Source organism: Xenopus laevis, chromosome 6S (genome assembly GCF_017654675.1).
Source record: "Xenopus laevis strain J_2021 chromosome 6S, Xenopus_laevis_v10.1, whole genome shotgun sequence".
In the NCBI taxonomy this organism is placed as follows: domain Eukaryota; kingdom Metazoa; phylum Chordata; class Amphibia; order Anura; family Pipidae; genus Xenopus; species Xenopus laevis.
In genome coordinates, this window is record NC_054382.1 from 19,901,697 (window position 1) to 19,922,650 (window position 20,954).

Here is a 20,954-nt window from a genome sequence, read left to right on the forward strand (position 1 = left end):
GGGTTGATAAAGTGTAATCTTGTGTCTCACCTCCCCTACCCTATCAGTCTGTCTCTAGTAGCAGAAATGAGTCAGATATAACTATAAATTAAAAAAGAACATACACTGGCTGGTCCCATATGGGTATTTTAGGCCTACAAAACAACAAAGGAAAAGTAAAACCAAAAATCAAAGTGTTTGCCCTGCATTTGTATAACTGGTGTGTTTGCTTCAGAAACTCGACTATAGTTTATATAAACAAGCTGTTGTGTAGCAATGGGGGCAGCCATTCAAAGCTAAAAAATGAGAAAAGGCACAGGATACACAGCAGATAACAGATAAATTCAATAGTTTACAATGGAGTTCTTCAGAACGCATCTGTTATCTACTGTGTATATCTTGTGCTTGAGTCTACACAGCAGCTTGTTTATATCAACTATAGTTGTGTTTCTATCGGATTTGTGGAAAGGCCACCTAGGCAGGATGGCAGGATTTTAGGGGGTGGCATTCTGCCCAACCACACCCACATTGGTTAAAAAACTCTAGGGATACGCAGGAGATACAATAATTTTTTAAATTTCCCGTATGCCAATACCCATTGCTCTGGTCCCGACAGGGCCGGAACTAGGGGTAGGCAGAGTAGGCACGTGCCTGGCGCCCTCCCAGCTTTGCCTATGTCGCCTACCCCAAGTCCGGTTCCCTTCTCTGCCCGACTCTATGCACTTTTCGCGTTTTTTGCGCTTCTGCACATGCGCACGAACTTCAATTCAAGCATGCGCACGCGAGCGCAAATTTGCGCATGCACATGTGAATTTGCGCATGTGCACACTAGGGCGCCTGCCCAGCGTGGCCCGGCACTGGGTCCCGATGATGAAAATTTGCATGTAAAAGGAGAGGGGACAGGGGCGACGAACGGCAGTTGGCCTAGGGGCTCCAGCTATTTAAATCCAGCCCTGTATACATATAAATACACACAGCTACTAGCACCCACAGGTATAAAGCTCTTGATGAAGGAAGGGGTTATAGTTATTGTACCTTTCTATCACCCATATATTCCTTTTCCTTTCATTCTCTTCTGATTCCTTTTTTCTTGTAGCCTTTCCTTACCTCTTCTCTAACTTTCTGAATCCCTTTCTCCATTTTAAGCTCTAGGTATTCTTCTGTTTTACTCTGCTCTTCTGATTTTACCTTTCATTTCTTAAAGCGACAGTATACCCCCTCCAGCACGAGTACAATGAATAGGGCTTCTGCTGAACATGCTCTCTCCATGTTGTTTTATTCATAAAAAATTTAAGCTACTCAATGTTTGGTCTCGGTGTGGTAGATAATTGAATTATCACAATTTCCCTCCTTTCACTCTTTGTTGTGACTGTTTTGTTAGCAGGAGCACATTATGTGAGGGGATTATCTGGGCACTGGGAATACAGGTGTATTTACCCTGTGACTAGGGTAGCCTTTGGATGCCTATATGGTAAATAAGCTTCTTCCACTGCTGCTGGATACTTTCCTATAAAATCTGGCAGCAGAAGAGGGTAGTAGGCAGTATATTTGGAGGATGTTGATGGAAGTTCAGGCACGTTATTGCACATATGCCAATGGGTGTGCAAATGTTGGTTACCTAGGGCAGCCAGTGGAGTAACTACAGAGGTCTGCTTCCTCTAAAGCCAACAATAATCCCCCCCTCTTTCCCAGCCACTATGTTAAAGGAGAATTCAACCCTAAACTTAAAAACCCCCGCTTCGGTAATCTTTGGAATGAGACAGGCGCTTTGCGAATTTTCGTGAGTTTCGTCGCATGCGATATTGTCGTGAAAGAGAAAATTGCTCCAACTGCGCATGTGCCTCATTCCGAAGATTACCGAAGGGGCTGAAGATGGCGCCCATGAACTCCGATGCCTGAATCTGCACCGAGGGGTAAGTAAAACATTTTCCTGGGGTAACACTTAGGCTGGGGGGAGGAGGGAGGGGGTCTATGTAGGGTAGTTTTTTTTAAGTTTAGGGTTGAATTTAAGGTGGGGAAGCAGAGCGCAGCGGCACGGAGTAGATAGTGGGCGGGAGCAGGCCCTGACTGGCAATCTGTGGGTTCTGGCAAATGCCAGATGGGCTGCAGTGAGGTCCCATAGACAGTCACTATTTAGTGGGCTGGTGGAGGACTGTTTGGTCCTCTGTGTACTTAGAATGCCAGGGCCTATTTTGACTCCCAGTCCAGACCTGGAGGGAAGTGGGCAGGAGGATGGGGATAGGAGTGCACTGGGCCCCTCTACAGATTTTTTTGCAGGGGGGCCCGACACAATCACAGGGGCATAACTACAAGGGTACCTTTTCTGGAAAAAAATACCGGCCTTCCTATATATTTATCTTTTTTCTCTATTAATAACATTGGGATCAACCATCATTTTTACCGGCCAGGCCAGTAAAATACCGGCCAGGTGGCAACCTTACTAACTACAGAGGAAGCAGACCATGCGGTTGCAGGGGGCCCAAGTGTGTAAGGGGCCCAGAAAGGCCAAAATTAATGAGCAACTTTCTTGGTACAATAGGTCAACTTACCAATGCTTTGAGGCCCTAAATTGAATTTGCTATGGGGCCCAGTAACATCTAGTTATGCCACTGCAAGTAGGGCACTGCGATTTAGTAAAGATCCCCATAGCCACACATTGATAACAAGCAATAGATCTGGATTATGTGCAGTACACACAGGCCTTTAGGGTTAGTTCACACGAGATTTGGGGAGATTTTGTCGTCTGGCTGCCTTTTCAGAAGTCGACTGAAGTCGCCTCACGAGGAAACTTCGGAAAACACTGCGCCGCATGTGCTTTAGCGCAGGCGACTTTTCATCATAGAGGATGGGAAGACACGTGGAGGCAGTTTGGGGAGATTGTCGCCCAGAAGACGAGGCGATTAGTCGCCAGGCAACAAAATCTCCCCGAATCTACTTGTGTGAACTAACCCTTAAGATGAATAAATGGCAGCCCTTTCAGCAGAATCGGTGTGTACATTATAGCATACCTCCCAACATTTTGGAAGTAAAAAGAGGGACAAAAAAAAAATTTCCGCACGTAGTGCAGCATTTTTTTGACCACACCCCTTTCTGTGGCCACACCCCCTAATTCCCATGTTTGTTTTACAAAATTTGGCAGGTTATGAAAGTTTGAAAATATTTCTCCTTATCTAAACTGTGTTTTTGTGTCTCAAAATTGTTACAAAGTATCTTATTTGCACCTGTTAGCTGTTCTGGGCTCTCTGCTAAAAGCCAATTAAGTGAGAAACTGTGTTTCTTTTTCTGGCTGTTTAGTGCATAGAAAAGAGGGACTTTCCAGTACAAATGAGGGACTGCAGGTTGAGCTGTCAAAAGAGGGACTGTCCCTCCGAAAAAGGGACAGTTGGGAGGTATGTTATAGGACACCGTGACTACAATTCCCAGAATGCCCTGAAGGCCTAGCGTGTTGTTGACTGAGGGACTGTGAGTAAATAGGGCTGTAACAGCTGGAGAGCAGCAGGTTAGCGCGGTGATTCACCCTTAGGAAGGGCAGTACCACAGACACAGACTGACACACATACACACACACACGCTGGCAGCGGAAGAGCCTGGACTTGCAGGCCTTGCGGACTCTCAGGCGTTGCCTTGGAAACGTGACGTTGCCTCTCCGGTCTCCCACGCTGCGCCCCGGCAGGCCAAAGTGGTGAGCAGAGCTGGTGGGCCTGGCAGCCACGTCTGCTGCTGTTTCTGCTGGAAGAGTCTCCTGTAAGGCTTTCCTCAGGATGTGGGGCTGCGGGGCCCGGCTCCTCCTTCCCTTGCTGTTCCTGGGCTGCTGCACGCAGCTCCACACCGTCGGGGCCTGGGATAGCGGTGACCTGGAGCTGTTCGATTTGGTGGAGGAGATCCAGCAAAACTTCTACGAGTTCCTGGGGGTGGAGCAGGTAAATCAGCCACTGGAACCGGACACAGCCCCTGGGGGATTTACAGGGTTGGGTAGCCTTGCCTTGTAGTTGCTTCAAAACTACAACTCCCAGCATCCCCTTCTGGTTGCTTTCAATGTCAGTCTGCGGCAGTTCCAGAAGGTTACTGGTAGGATGGTGGGCTGCTATGGATGAACTGAGTTAGTAATCACTTATTTTGCACTTCTAACTGTGACTGGAGAAATTGAAAGAATGTGTTTCTATTGTGCAACTGCTATGAATCATTATTATAGGAGGGATAGCCGCAGGGGGACTGGGGTTGGTGTAGTTTAGCTCCCCCTAGTGGCAGAACACATATAAAGAAGAGGCTTATTGGCCTAAAGGTGGCCATGCTCGGGCCGATAAAAGCTGCTGACAGACCGAGTCGGCAGCTTATTGGCCAGTGTATGGGGCCCCCTGACGGGCTTCCCCGATCGAGATCTGGCCAAAAGTCGTCCAGATCTCGATCGGATGGGACTAAAAATCCTGTCGGATCGCGGCCGCATCTGTTCGTTGATGCGGTCCCTCGATCCGAACGCCCGTTACCATTTGTTAGGATCCGATCTTTGGGCCCTAGGGCCCACGATCGGATCAGCCCGATATTGCCCACCTAAAGGTGGGCACATCGGGGAGAGATCCGCTCGTTTGGCGACATCGCCAAACGAGCTGATCTCTCCGTGTATGGCCACCATTACTCATTTGATGTGACAAGTGCAAAAGCTGTCAATGTATAGGAGCCCCTTAATGACACAATAAGGACACCGGTATATAAATAGCAAAGTTATATATCATACACCTTGGCTACAGCTCTTTCCTTGTTTTTCATATAGCAACACTAACATATGTTTTATCACTGGCTGGATAAGGTGAGGGTCTGTAGAAAATGTTCTCATGGAGCTGTATTGCAATAGCAATATACATGATATACAACATTACTAAGGAAGCAATTTATCCTTTAAGCCTATGCTCCCCAACCAGTGACATGTTGCTCTCCGACCCCTTGGATGTTGCTCCCAGTGGCCTCAAAGCAGGAGCTTATTTTTGAATTCCTGTCTTGGAGGTAAGTTTTGGTTGTTTAAAAACTACAATTACTGTCAGAAGTCCACATAAGGGCTATAAATAGCCAATGACAGCCTATATTTGGCACCCCAGGAACTTCTTGCATGCTTGTGTTGCTCCCCAACTCTTTTTACATTTGAATGTGGCTCACTGGTAAAAAAAAAAAAAAAGTTTGGGGACCCTTGCTCTAAGCCAGGGATCCCCAACCTTTTGAACCTGTGAGCAACATTCAGAAGTAAAAGTAGTTGGGGAGCAACACTAGCATGAAAAATGTTCTTGGGGTGCAAAAGAAGTGCTGTGATTGGCCATTTGGTAGCCCCTATGTGGATTGTCAACCTACATTGAGACTCTGTTGGGAAGTACACCTGGTTTTTATACTAGCAAAACTTGCCTCCAAGGCTGGCATTCAAAAATAATCACCTGCTTTGAGGCCACTGGGAGCAACATCCAAGGGGTTGGAGAGCAACATGTTGCTCACGAGCTACTGGTTGGGGATCACTGCTCTAAGCTGTATGCTCGTGTGTGGCCACTGAAATTTTGAGGCCAGCGCACACAACAAATTGTGGTGCGTACAATGAATTTTATGTGAAAACACAACATTTTGCATCTATTCTGACCTGGACACACCGTTTTTAAAATGTGCGCACAAAAGATTTATTTTTTATTTTATGCACATAATTTTAAATAATTGTGTCCTCTGTCATGATATGCAGACAAATGTATTTAATATGTGTGTATGTTTGTATATATACAGTAGACCCGCCCATTTTAAGTTTTTCAGGGAACAGAAATTTTGTAAATTCAGGGGAATGTAGTAGGCATAATATATTTGGGACCACAAAACAACAATGTAAAATGTGGGAAAACTTAAAATCAGAGGATGTAAAATGGGGGTTCTACTGTATAATGTGTATATATAGTAGATAGCTTTATTTTCTTACAGGGGTTGGTTTGCCTTTAAACTAAATTATTAATATGATCTAGAGAATGATATTCTGAGACAATTTGCTGAAAAGCTGGTTTGTTTTGGCACTGATCTGATTTAGAATGACATTCACAAAACAAAGGTGCTGGTTTAAAACTTGTTGATATTGTACTTTTCACATGGAAGCTGCACACACTTTTGTCTCACAGAACTGACTGACTGATAACTTTGTTACCTATTATTATTATTATGCTAGGTGCAAAACTTTGGCACAGAACTGCACCCATCTAAATGCCAAACACAAAATGCATGCGCCCATCTAAACTGCATTGGCACTGTTTCAACTTTGTTATTGTTACTTTGTTGAATGAGATGCATGGAGCAGTGCACTCCAGCTAGAGGGAGCCCCGTACCTAAAACATCCCTTGTAGTAAGTGCACTGTTCATTTTGTGCGTTGCACCAATGAAATGTATTCACTGACATAACTATAGAGGTAGAAGACCCTGTGGGGTCGTAGGGTGGAGGAACAGGGGGGCTTGGACTGTAGGTCTGCTTCCTCCAAAGTTTAGAAAATCCCCTCTCCCCAGCCGCTCGCGTCGGAAATGGTAAACAAGGAGCTTGGAAGGGGGGGGGGATTTTCTAAACTATAGAGGAAGCAGACCCACAGTCCGGGCCCCCCTGGGCCCGCGACCCCACAGGGTCTGTCTCCACTATAGTTACGCAGGAGCGGGGACACGGGTGTAGGGAGGCAGTGTCAGGCAGAAGGTGCAGCGTGTGGGCCCCGCTGAAGTTTTTTTGCAGGGAGACCCGACGCAACTTTATGTATGAACAGTATATAGCACTACTTATGTATGCAGCACTGTACAGCAGAACAATACAGGTATGGGATCTAGTATTTAGAATGCTCGTTACTTGGAGTTTTCTGGATTATGAATCTTTCCATAATTTGACTCTCTATACTTTGTCTACTAAAAATAATTTAAACATTAAACAAACCCAAGACGATTGTTTTGCCTCCAATAAGGATTAATTATATCTTAGTTTGGATCAAGTACAAGGTAGTGTTTTATTATTACAGAGAAAAAGGTAATTGTGGTTACAATTTTGAGTTATTTAATTAAAATGAAGTCTATGGGGGATGGCCTTCTGGTAGTTTAAAGCTTTCTGGATAACGGATAACATACCTGTACATTAATAGAAAAAACAGGTCAATACAACAATAAATACAAATTAACAGAGCTTACGATGTAAGTGGGAAATAATACACAATTGAATGTAATAAAAATTTTAAAATTTTGGGTCTGCTCATTGTTGCCCACACAGTGTACAACTGCTGCAATATTTTGCATCAGGATTATGGCAGGTAATAACAACATGGGCAATTGAGCTGATGTTGTGTCCTTTGTACTCCTTTAGTAAATGAGCCCTGAGGTGTAATTAGCGTGCATAGTAAGAACAAATGCATCCAGTTATCATAAGCATTAATAGAGCAGAGCGGCTAATTTGTTGAACTGCCTGCACATGACTGCAGAAATAATTACTTAATGTCTCTAGTAGGAGAGTATTGAGTAATATGAGTAATACAGGTGTGGGATCCATTATCTGCAAACCCTTTAACCAGAAAGCTCTGGATTACAGAAAGGCTGCCCCCATAGACTCCATTTTTTCCAATTATTCCAAATATTTAAAAGTTACTTCCTTTTTCTCTGTAATAATAAAATATGATACTATATAAATGTTAGACTGTTGAGCTCCCCAGAAATATTCTTCTGACTCTCCAGCACCAATTCTGAAACAATAAAAATGCTGGGGAAGCTTCCAAGTGTAAACAATTTATGAATACTACAATATATTGTCATATTCAAATTAGATTGCAAAGTACAGACACCATAAATGTGTAAACTGTCTTTGCAACTATATGAGTGTGTCTGTGCCAACTTTATCCTTCCCTGTGCTTGGCAATTTCCTTGGGTTAACTGCCCAGTCTGACTGTCAATTTTATCATCTGTGTTGTCTTCAGTTTCCCAAGGTAATTTAAAGGGGAATTTAAGCTTAACTAAAGAAGTAGCTAGAAATGTTGTACATTATGTTTTGTGCTTTTGTACCAGCCCAAGTCAAGCACAGCACTTTAGCAGTAAAGATCTGTGTCTCCATAGATGCCCCAGTAGCTCCCCATCTTCTTTTCTGCTTATTCACTGCACATGCTCTGTGCTGCTGTCACTTACTGAGCTTAGGGACCCACTCACAATATACAATACACAAAGAATAGAATTGTCACAATATAAGGCTGATTGGTAATTAATACAGATAATTACTACATTAGCTTTAGCATCAGCTTATATTATATACACTTTCCAAGATGGTGACCCCCTGTGACAAGTTTGAAGTCCTGGATCATTGTTGCTATTGACAAGCTGAAACTTAAGGCTGGTGCAATAAGTTTAATTTATAAAACACAGATTTCTTAGCCATATTAATTTTTAGGGTTTAGTTAGGGTCCTTTGGAAGTTCACCTGTCAAACATCCTCTTCAGACACATGACAAAAGTAATGACATTTTTCAATAGCTTTTTATTTTTTACTTTTAAGTTAAAAGGTGAATATTTTTCACCAGTAAAATTTGATACAGTAGTTGAAACATCATCAGAAATATCAGCAATGAAGGTTATTAGAGCCATTAAAGCTCGGGTGCATGTTCAGTAGGGGTTGAAGTTAAAAAATGTCTCAACTAATGTATGACATTTTATAATTTAGAAGGTCAACATCCCCTTCATTACTGCTCTGCTCCCGATTACCTAATAAAATGGGTTTATTTTTAATTTTAAACTTAAAAAAATCATAAAAAAAAAAATCTAAATACAGAAGGTGAAATATGCTTTGAAGTTAAAGCAAAATTTTGAAACTTGATTCTACTTGGAATCATGTATTGAATGCATGCTTATTCCTCTGAGGTTTCTCCATATTCTAGTACAGTTTTGTGTATATTATTCTAAAAAAAAAAAAAAAAAAAAGTATTTTGAAAGGAAAATATTTTTGAGAAAAATAAAGTTTTCTGGTTACAGGACTGCAGAATTTGTTGGCACTTTATAGATACAGTACGTGTTGAAGAAAATCTGCAACACCAATGTTTTCAAGCAGCCTAGTGAACTAGAGCGAAACCATTGACATTTGGTAGATAAAACCTATATAGATTGATGGAAGACTATCTGGCTGGATATATATATATGGATGGCTGAATATATGGGTGGGTTTATTATTCAGAGACCCATTATTCAAAAAGCTGTGAAGTACAACAGTGGTATTTCCCATTTAAAAAAACAACTCTAATTTTTAAGTATGTGATCCATTATCCAGAAACCCGTCGTCTAGAAAGCTCCAAATTATGGAAAGGCCGTCTTCCATTATATCCAAATAATCCAAATTTTTTAAAATGATTTCCTTTTTTTCTGTAGTAATAAAACTAAGACATAATTAATCCTAATTGAATCAAAACCAGCCTAATTCATTTATTTAATGCTTACATGATTTTCTAGTAGACTTAAGGTATGAAGATCCAAATTATGGAAAGATCATTTATCTGGAAAACCCCAGGTCGGTATAACAGATCCTATATTTTATGTTGCTTAGTGTGTTATTAGCATGTGGTATAATGCAATTCTTACTAGACTGAGTTGTTGGAACTGCATTTACACAGTGTATGGATGGAATGTATTAAGTAGTAATTTTCTGGGTTGGTAAAAGGTGCATTCAGTGTTGTGCTGTGAAATGGGTACATCATTTGTGTACTTCCAACACTTGAGAGCTATTTTTGATAAATGATTGCAGGCGGAATCCATCGAAGCTAATGTACCCTCCATCTTCGGCAGTCTCACTGGATTGGCCCTAGTAATTACTATATTGATCTAGCCTTGTCATTTTTTTTTACACCTATCCTCTTTTATAACACCTTTACCCAGCTTTTATTTTCTTGTATTTAAGCCTTGGTATCAAAAACAAGAATATATTTAGATTGATAACAATGTTTTTTTTCCTCCATGATGAAGTTATTTGCCAGTACTTGCAGCTGCTATGATTGTACAAGGGTTTAGCCAGTTTACATGTAAATTAAACTTTAAATACAACTCAAACCTCGTTTGACAGTATTTGAATTTATTGAAATGATTACTTATGTAGGGTGGGGGGTGCTATTCTCTCATGCACCCCTAATTTCCCTGGTTGGTAACCTACAGGTGCCAACAAGTGAAACACTTTTGTAAAATAATCAATCTGTCAGTGTTTTGACCTGCAGTCCCCTGCTCTGCCCATGCATCTACACCCTAACCCTAAAGATCCCAATCCCAGGTCCAAAACATTCCAAATAATAAATCCTATACCTGTATCTTTTTTCAAACAGCTCATAAACACTCTACACGTGCTTGGAATGCCTTTGGCTGGTTTAACAATTAGAACGAAAGAGGACGTATGGTAAAATCTGCCATACCGAGTTGGCAATTTATTGGTCCATGCATGGGGAGTTCAGGACTGCTTGCAGGTTTGAATTAGGGATGCACCGAATCCAGGATTCAGTTTGGGATTCGGCCCTTTTCAGCAGTATTCAGATTTGGCCATATCCTTCTGCCTGGCCGAACCGAATCCTATTTGTAAATTAGGGGGCGGGAAGGAGAAATAACGTGACAAAACAAGGAAGTAAACACATGTTTTCCTTTTAGGATTTGGTTCGCTATTCGGCCGAATCTTTCAAAAAGGATTTAGGGATTCATGTGGTGCATGCCTAGTTTGAATTCCATAGGACAGTTCCATTCTATTACAGAATGTATTGCAGTATTTTTCTACATGTACTATCACAGTTGTAAACAAACTGATTTGTTGAGAATCACTATTGTGTTCTTTTAGCCCCCATCTTGTAGTGTTGATGAAAAACTATCCAGTTCACTAACTGCAGTGTTTCATCAAGTGTTGAAAACTCAGAAATTAGAATAAATATGGACAATATGCCATAAGCAGACACCTCTTTATTTAGTATGCTTGGAAGCTCATGTTCATCATTCCATTTTCATCTGTCTCTGTCCCAGTGGAGCTTACATTCTAAGGCCTCTATCACCTTCACAAGCCATCAGAAGCCAATACACGTATAATTCATTATTCCTAATGTTTATATTTCCTTATTTAACAGCAACAGATATATTTTAAGAAATCTAACTGCAGGTACAGGTATGGGATTTGTTATCCGGAAACCCATTCTACAGAAAGTTCCGAATTACATAATGTATGTCTCTCATAGACTCCATTATAATCAAATAATCCAAATTTTTAAAAATTATTTATTTTTCTCTGTAATAATAAAACATTACCTTGTACTTGATCCAAACTAAGATATAATTAATCCTTATTGGAAGCAAAACCAGTCTATTGGGTTTATTTAACGTTTACGTGATAGTCTAGTGGACTTAAGGTATGAAGATCCAAATTACAGAAAGATCTGTTATCGGAAAACCCCCAGGTCCCGAGCATTCTGGATAACAGGTCCCATACCTGTACACAAAGCTCTTTCTTACATTTAAAGAACTCTCAAAATATGAACATTTTCTGGGTGACTGCCTCGTTGTGTCATGCACAGTATATTAAAATAAGAGCCTCTAGATGGAGCTTCAGCACTTCCAATCCTTGGAAATATTCCCTGTATCTCTTTAACAGCAAATCATTAAAAACGCTCTCCAATTCCGTCTCCTGCACTGACAGTTTGATTTTCTTTTATGTTTTGGTGGGATTCCTGGTTTTAATTTTATTTGCATTTATTTTTTAAAACAGAACTGTAATTGATTTTTATAAGAAATTAAAATTCTATAAAAAATCTTTTAATAGAATTGCTTTGCTCTGAAAAGGGTTGTTCTTGTAGTAAGGAATACTTGTGCTTTTTGTGTTTTGAAGCAATGAAATGATTTACTGTTATTTATTTTCAGGCTGATACTATGGTTGTCCTTAAGTCATGATTTTTTGTCTAGAAGTAAATATGCCTGACTTTGTTTTAACCCACACGAAACAATCAGCAACTATTTATAAGAAGTAGTATTGCATTTTTCTTTTGCTTGTTTTAATTTGGATTCATTGTGTTGTATTTGTCATACTGTGAAAAATGAATTGGCCAAGCAAACAATACTTTCACATCCTATGAGCTCGTATTTGCGGTCTTTCGATATACAGGATCTTTAATCGCGTTGCTACTTACTATGGATCAAACTTGGGAATCCAAGGATTTCCAGCATTTCAGTCTATTTTCCATTTTATCTAACCTTTGTTGATTGTTCGGAAAATGTTTAATAAATTGACACATTTATCAGGGTCTATAACTGTGTCAGCTTTAAGCTGTTTCATGGCATTCTGGGGTATGGAGTAATTAGTGTTCAATGCTGCCCACTATCACCCTTATGAATCCCTACTCACTTTTGCTAATCACCTACAGATTTAGACAATAATCTTCCAATCAGGAACCAAACGACAAAACAGATGTTAAATGTAAATGCGACAGTAAGGCTTTAAGCACACAGGCAGATTCGGGGAGATTAGTCGCCTGGAAACTAATCGCCTCTTCTTCGGGGCAACAATCTCCCAGAACTGCTTTCCCCTTGCCTTCCGCCTGCTAAAATGAAAAAAACTCCTGTGGCAATGCACTCACTGCACTTCGATTTCCAAAGTCGCCCGAAGTTTCCTTGTGAGGCAACTTCGGAAATTGAAGCGCCGTGAGTGCATTGCCGCAGGCGTTTTTTCCATTTTAGCAGGCGGAAGGCAGTTCGGGGCGATTGTTGCCCCGAAGAAGAGGTGATTAGTTGCCAGTCAACTAAATGAGTAATTTTTATTACTCATCTTTCAATTCAAGCCTCTCCTATTCATATTCCAGTCTCTTATTCAAATCAATTTATGGTTGCTGGGGTAATTTGGACCCTAGCTACCAGATTGCTTAAAATGCAAATTGAAGAGCTGCTGAAAAAAAATGACTCAAAAACTTTAAAAGAGAACCAAACCTTTTTTCTTAAAAACCCCTAGCCTACATAGACCCCCCAGCTTAGGTGTAAACTTCGGTAAAAACAGTGCTGCGCAATATGTTGGCGCTATATAAATACATGTTAATAAATAATTAACCCAAACTCTTTACCTACCTCTCTTTGCAGATTCAGCGCAACGAAGCTCACGAGCGCCATCTTCCGGCTCTTCGCTAATCTTACGGTGATTCGGCAATTTCCGTGACTTTCGGCGCATGTGCACTTGTCAGAAACCGGAAGAATGCTCCAAATGCGCATGTGCTGATACGTCGCTTACTGCCCGAAGAAGAACGAAGAGCTGAAGATGGCGCCCCTGAATCTGTAAAGAGAGGTAAGTAAAGAGTTAGGGTTAATTACTGAAGTTTACACCTAGGCTGGGGGGGGGAGCAGGGGGGTCTCCTTTAAATAATAAAAAATTAAAACTAATTGTAAACTGTCTCAGAATATTAACCTCTACATCATACTAAAAGTTATCTTAAAGGTGAACAACCCCTTTATGATATGAAGATCCAAATTACGGAAAGATCCGTTATCCGGAAAACCCCCAGGTCCCAAGCATTCTGGATAACAGGTCCCATACCTGTATATATGAAATGAAAAAGGTCTGCAAAATAAAGACTTGTGTTTGTAAACCAAAATTGACTTGTGATCTTCCAGACTATTAAATATATATAAATGTATCCATTAAATGTGTCATTGAAATAAAGAAGAGCAAGGACATTGATTCATATCACTAGAATATAATGTCTTTTCTCTGGGACATTAGAGTGTATCTGCCTTTTATCATAATATGTGTAACTTTGTATCAATTTTTACAAGGTATTGCACAATTATAATCGTGTTTGGCATAAAGCATATGTTCCAACATGACCTCCTAACACAGCAGCTAAACAGGATAATGATAGAAAAGCGTAGCAGAGTCCTGTATAGGGAATGATTAAAGAAGCTTTCAGTTTTCACAAGGGTTTTTAAGGACAAACATTTTTATGTGTCCCTGCAGCCATAGACGTAAATCAGTCCTATCAGAGTGTTAGTGTGAAACGTTCAACTGCTTCATTTTCACTAGATACTTTGATTTCTTGAGAACTGCCTTGCCGACCAAGCCACGCATCCTATTCATCAATCACCACTGGGTGTTTCACATCTGCGCTTGGCAAATACTGTTTTCTGACAGTCGCCATTCATAGCGTTGCACTGGTCTGATGGAAATAAAAAGAAAACTCAAATTTCCTAAGCTACCACTTCAGTTTTGCTGTTGCCTTCTGAATCGGCTAAACGGCTTTGCTAGCCTGGGTGTGTATTTATGTATATGCTTTTCTTTAAAATTCTAACGTGTAGCATGAAAGGGTGCAGCAAATTACCCCTGCTGCTATTTGTAAACAGAGCAGTATTAGTCTATAGCTGTCTAATAATTATATCTCGGTTTTTCCTCTTCACTCAGTATTAATTTTAAACAACTATACTACATTTAGGGGTTATTTACTAAACTCCAGTTGGGCTATTTAGGGAAAAACTCAACATTTTCAGAGTTTATTTTTAAACTCCAGATTTATTAAAGCCCGAATCCGAAAATCCGCCATTTCAGACCTGCTAAGGTTGTGAATAAGTTGATGGCAGAGGTTCCTATTCTATTTTGACATTTCTTTGGTCTGATCTGGAATTAGCCTTGAAAATCTGACCTTTTTTGGCTTTATGGGCAAAATCCAAAAAATTTGGGCTTTTCAGGCAAAAATCTAAAAATTTGTGCCTTTCAGACAGGAATCCAAAACATTGAACTTTTTCAGGAAAAAAGCCAGAAAAAAATAGGGATTCCCATAAAAAAACTCAAGCTTTTTTTTTAATAAGAAATAAGGTTAAATCGTGGATTCTAGTTTGGTCATACTATTTTATTTGAAAAATCTGAAAAATTCAGATTTTGATAAATAACCCCCTTAATGTTTCCTACTCCTACGTTAGGTATTGTTGTACATTCTTTAAAGTTATATACATATGCACATATATGGGGAAATGCGTATCATACAGCTACAGAGTAGGCTTAATAGGATACAGAAATACAGAAGCAGAATTACAATTGTTTGTGATTTATATGCAAATTAACAACCCCTATTTAATTGGATCCCACCACATTTGAGGATGTAAAACCACTTTATCCCTGAACTATTCTTAATATATATTAAATACGCATTTAATAGAGCACTTTATCTCTATCTTCCCCGTTTGACCAATGGGACATCTTAATAGTGATATCTTTGGAGGGTGCTAAGTAAGATACTTTGCTTTTTACATCAAAAGAAGTGATGGCCAACCATTAAGAGGAATACAGGTATGGGACCTGTTATCCAGAATGCTCGGGACCTGGGGTTTTCCGGATAACGGATCTTTCCGTAATTTGGGTCTTCTTGCTTTATGTCTACTAGAAATTCATTTAAACATGAAATAAACCCAATAGGCTGGTTTTGCTTCCAATAAGGATTAATTATATCTTAGTTGGGATCAAGTACAAGCTACTGTTTTATAATTACAGAGAAAAAGGAAATCATTTTTTAAAATTTGGATAAAATGGAGTCTATGGGAGACAGCCATGCCGTAATTCGGAGCTTTCTGGATATCGGGTTTCCGGATAAGGGATCCTATACCTGTACCGCCGATAGATAACATAAAATATGTTTAATTCTGCCTGAAAATAATGTCTAATCCTATTCAAAGAAGTATAATTTAGGGAAAATTTTAATTGTATTGATGAAATCTATGTGTGGGAGTTTATCTGTCACTTCTTTCTGTCTGACTAACAGCATCCACGGCTTGCTTGATGGCAGTTAGTTTTTGATCTGTTCTTCTCATGAAGATCAATTACCCTTTATTTGCAACTGATCATTAATATTTACAACTTTCTGGAAAGGTATTTGATAAGTACACTGAATAGAAGAGACTAGAACACTTTGACCTGAAAATGATGTTAGTGATTTTATAAAATATGCAATGTAAACTAGCAGAATAAATTAGATGACAGCATCCTATTTGTACACAACCGTATGGAGTAGTGTTACACAAACACTAATACCGCTTGTAGTGTCCGGTGCCAGCTGTAGACATTTATTGAAGGAAATTGTTCCAGCAGCACTCTAAAAATGTGAACAAAAGTGATTTATTTCTGCCACAAAATGGAGTGCTGCTGTAACATATATGTATTCCACTGGATTCACCTGCATTTGAATATATTTCAGTTAAAAAAACACTGAACTTGTTGTAAACAAGATAACAAAACCGGGGTTTAGAGCTCAAGCTTTTCTTTACATGCCTGCAATGAAAACTGATGTTTTTTTTACATCCAAACCAGGAATCAATTTTAAAAGCCACATGCTCTCATATTCACATCATTAGAAGAATAAATCTTTTATGTCAGGCACACTGTGAAAGGAGGTCAGTAAAGCATATCCTAAATTATATCTTTTCATAGGAACAACATACGTTAAGTTTCTATAAGCTTTTAAGATCTCTCAGGGTGTTTTAACAAGTAGAAATGCATTTCAGACATCACAGGGTTCTTCACTTCAGTATGCATCCGTAACCTCACAAAGATGTTCTTCGTGCAGAAAATAAATCTTTATCTCCACACTTTCACTTTCTTACACTTTTCACAAAATTCTCAAGTCTTCCCAGTATCATTTACATTAAAGGGATACTGTCATGGGAAAACATGTTTTTTTCAAAACGCACCTGTTAATAGTGCTACTCTGGCAGACTTCTGCACTGAAATCCATTTCTCAAAAGAGCAAACAGATTTTTTTCATATTCAATTTTGAAATCTGACATGGGGCTAGACATTTTGTCAATTTCCCAGCTGTCCCTGGTCATGTAACTTGTGCCTGCACTTTAGGAGAGAAATGCTTTCTGGCAGGCTGCTGTTTTTCCTTCTCAATGTAACTGAATGTGTCTCAGTGGGACATGGGTTTTTACTATTGAGTGTTGTTCTTAGATCTACCAGGCAGCTGTTATCTTGTGTTAGGGAGCTGCTATCTGGTTAACTTCCCATTGTTCTTTTGTTTGGCTGCTGGGGGGGGGGAAGGGAGGGTGTTGATATCACTCCAACTTGCAGTACAGCGGTAAAGAGTGATTGAAGTTTATAGGAGCACAAGTCACATGACTGGGGGCAGCTGGGAAATTGACAATCTGTTTGCTCTTTTGAGAAATGGATTTCAGTGCAGAATTCTGCTGAATCAGCACTATTAACTGATTAATTTTGAAAAAAAAATTTTTCCCCATGACAGTATCCCTTTAAAGGGATTCTGTCATGATGTAGTTTTATTTCTAATTATACTGTTTACACTGCAACTAATTCGCTCTACAATACAAAAATTCATTCTTGAATCAGCAAGTGTATTTCTTTAGTTGTAATATTTGTGTGTAGGCGCCATCTCAGGTCATTTTGCCTGGTCATCTGCTTTTCAGAAAGAGCCAGCACTTAGGAATGGAACTGCTTTCTGGCAGGCTGTTGTTTCTCCTACTCAATGTAACTGAATGTGTCTCAGTGGGACCTGTATTTTACTATTGAGGGCTGTTCTTAGATCTACCAGGCAGCTGTTATCTGGCTACCTTCCCATTGTTCTCCTAATGGGCTGCTGGGGGGGGGGGGAAGCCAGGGGGGTTGATGTCACTCCAACTTGCACTACAGCAGTAAAGAGTGACTATAGTTTATCAGAGCACAAGTCACATGAATGGGGGGCACCTGGGAAACTGACAATATGTCTAGCCCCATGTCAGATTTCAAAATTAAATATAAAAAAATCTGTTTGCTCTTTTGAAAAACAGATTTCAGTCCAGAAGTCTGATGGAGCAGCGCTATTAACTAATGCGTTTTGAAAAAAACCCCATGACAGTATCCCTTTTAGATGATGTTGCCCTTTAGACAGAAATGGTATATTTGTTTTGAAAAACAAAAAAATGGTTATCATCATGAATCCATTTTTTAAAGAAGAAACAAACCCCTTATTAAAAAAAACCCTACCCCACATAGACCCCCCCCCAACCTAGCTGCTACCCTGTGCAAATGCCCCTAACATTTTACTTACCCCTCTGACAAGAAGACCGGTGTGTCGGCGCATGTGCAGTTCGCACCTTGGTGCCATGAACTCCGATCTCTGAATCTGCACCAGGGGTAAGTAAAAAGTTAGGGCCATTTTCCCGGGGTAGCAGCTAGGCTGGGGGGATCAGGCTGGGGGGGGGTCTAGATGGCGTTGGGGGGGTATGGTTTTTTTTAGTAACGTGTTTGTTTCTCCTATAAAGCTGTATGTGGCAGTTAGATGAATAGAAAAACTATTCACTTAGGCACCACGGTAACAATCATATGCAATGTTCTGGAAAAATGAAATGAATATTGATAGTTTTTATAAGGCAAGAGCATTTGGATAATGATTTATAAATGCAGGCCTGGACCGCTATCTGTGGATCGTGGCATATGCAGAGGGGCTGCATCCATAGAAAGTCACTTTATTAGGGTGCTGGGGGCTGTTTGGGCCTCTGTGAACCTGAGTGCCAGGGCCTATTTTACAGTCTGGGCCTGTTTGCATACACTACTTTATATGCTGTGGCTGAACTGATCACTATATAACTGGAATTTATTGACACTGCAATATTTTAGTAAAGCTATGTTAGGATAATATTTCTTTAAAGTACATAAAATAAGCATTTTACAGAAATGTAATGTGATTTTTCTTGACACTTGTTTAGATCTTATTTTAAACAAAAATGAATGGCCAGATCAGCAGAAATATTTTGTAAATTTGAGCAAACATTTAGTAAAGAAAAAATAAGCCCTTAAAGCAAATGTATGTAAAATTTCTCAGGGCTTCTTTTTGAAATTTACATTAATAATCATTTTCTAGTTTTAAAGATATTAGCAGTGTTTTACACTGCTAATATAGCGAATTATTCGTGTCTCTATTTGGTAAATATACTGGGATCTAACATTTACAATTTTCTTAATAAATAAATTCAGTAGTGGAGGCACGTTAAATAAACAAGACATTTTTGCAAGAACATTGAGCTACAATAACTGATGACTTTTCTCTACTCATTTACTTCAAAACCTCTTTAATATGTAGGAATGCTTCATTTTCCTATTTGTGCAGATATTAAATGTAAGACACCCATAAAGTTGCCAGAGACTGGTGCATTAGGGACCCTAATACTGAAAGGGGTTAAACAGGCCAGGCCAGGCCTGCTCTCACAAGATTCCGTTGTTACTATGGTGGAGGTTAGAGTTATACACGAGGATATTAAATAACAGGTATTTGTGGAAACAATTAGTGACGGTCTCCGGGAGAAAAGAAATGTCCCTTTCACTTTAAATAGCAGGATTAGATGCAGAAAGGCCCCTGTGCAAAGCTTTTTGCCCTGGATAATGCAATTGTATTGAGCATTTTTTAGGAGTCCGTTCTAGATCACTGGGAACGCTGGGCCCTTTTACACGGCACTCAACTCTTGCAGACTGAGTTTCCTTTTAGGCATTTTGGCATTTTTTACAGATGAGCTTAAAGGAAAATTCATCAGGCATGAAAAATCACTTTTTCCCATGTGTATAGCAGCATCTGCCACACTGATATAGGGGATGCATAATGAAACCATAAGAATCCATATATTGTCTCATTTGCTTAAAGGAAAACTATACCCACCAAACAATGAAGGTCTCTATAAAAAGATATTGCATAAACAGCTCATATAAACCATTTTCATAATTCAAATTCGAGTTGGGGATTTTAAATTCGAATTTGAGTTTTGACCAAAATATTTTCTAGAAAATTTGAATTTACCATTCGAACCTTAGTAATCTGCCCCTTAAAAAACTAACATTTACCCTAATTGCTTTCTAGTTCCTCCCACACCCACTGCATTAGGAGAAAGACTAGCCCTACAGTCTGTCAAGTTCCAGCCTTGCCACTGTAGAAATATGTTGTTTCCTTGAACCTTGTATAGTTCAGAGATATGCAAAAGAGCCTTATCTATCTAATTAACCCCCAGTCACATTTCATTGGCAACTGCCTGCTAAAAGCCTGCCTGATTCAAACTACTAGACAGCCACCCTATACAAAGACACGTACACACATACTTGCGTATATAATGAATTCTTGATGTGTTCTAGAACCCAGCTGCTTAAGAGCCTTCTTTCCAGTGCTGTGTATTATCTACCATACTGTAACATTGTCTGTAGAACTGCTGAATACATGACATAAAGCCTGGAGTCACGCATTGGAAGGTTTTTGATGAGTGATATTCTTGAGACTTCTGAATATAAAGTAGAAGTGATTGCATCCTCTCTCAGGAGCCCTATTCATATTGGTTCCTGTCCAACATCTTTGATGTTCTTTTTATTCTCTATATAAAAATTCATCAGCAGTTACAGATCTATGACCAAAAGAGCTTACAGGATAAGCATATTTGGAAAACCAAATTACGGAGAGATCTAGGGTTGCCACCTGTCCGGTTTTGACCAGGACAGCCTGGTTTTCGGAAGAGCTGTCTGGATCAAAACCGGACAGGTGGCAACCCTAGATCTCTCTATAATTTAGGTCACCATACTTTAAGGGGGTTATTTATCAAAATCCGTTTTTTCATATTTTTTTCCAAGTAAAAAAAGTCTGACCAAACTATAATCCGCTATTTGACCTTATTTATCATTGAAAAAATGTGATTAAATCGGTTAGAAAAAAAACCTCGAAAAATTCGGGTTATTGCAAAAAAAACTGAATTTTTCAGGTTTTGTGCCCGAAGCGCTCGAATTTTTCGTGAAATCGATCGAAACCCCCAAATTCTTTGAATTTTTTGCCGGAACTCGCCGCAGGAATTTTGACATTGACTTCTACAGGACCCCAACAGCTTGGAGATGGAGTATTTTCGGATTGTGACTTTTAGCAGCATCGGGATTTAATAAATCATGAAAAATCTTTGGCATTCGGATTTTAATAAATAATTCCCTAAATCTACTAAAACATCTGTTATTAATAAACCTGATAGAATGGG

At 39.6% G+C, this 20,954-nt stretch overlaps 1 protein-coding gene across 1 annotated transcript in view; it reads left to right on the forward strand.

Annotated features, from left to right (window-relative positions):
• Nucleotides 1-3,564: 3,564 nt before the first annotated feature.
• Nucleotides 3,565-20,954, forward strand: part of dnajc1.S (DnaJ heat shock protein family (Hsp40) member C1 S homeolog) — a 75,762-nt gene continuing 58,372 nt past the window's right edge. The window contains 1 exon segment of the mRNA NM_001092364.1: nt 3,565-3,899. Within this exon segment, the coding sequence (NP_001085833.1) occupies nt 3,741-3,899 (159 nt within the window). The 5' untranslated portion in view covers nt 3,565-3,740.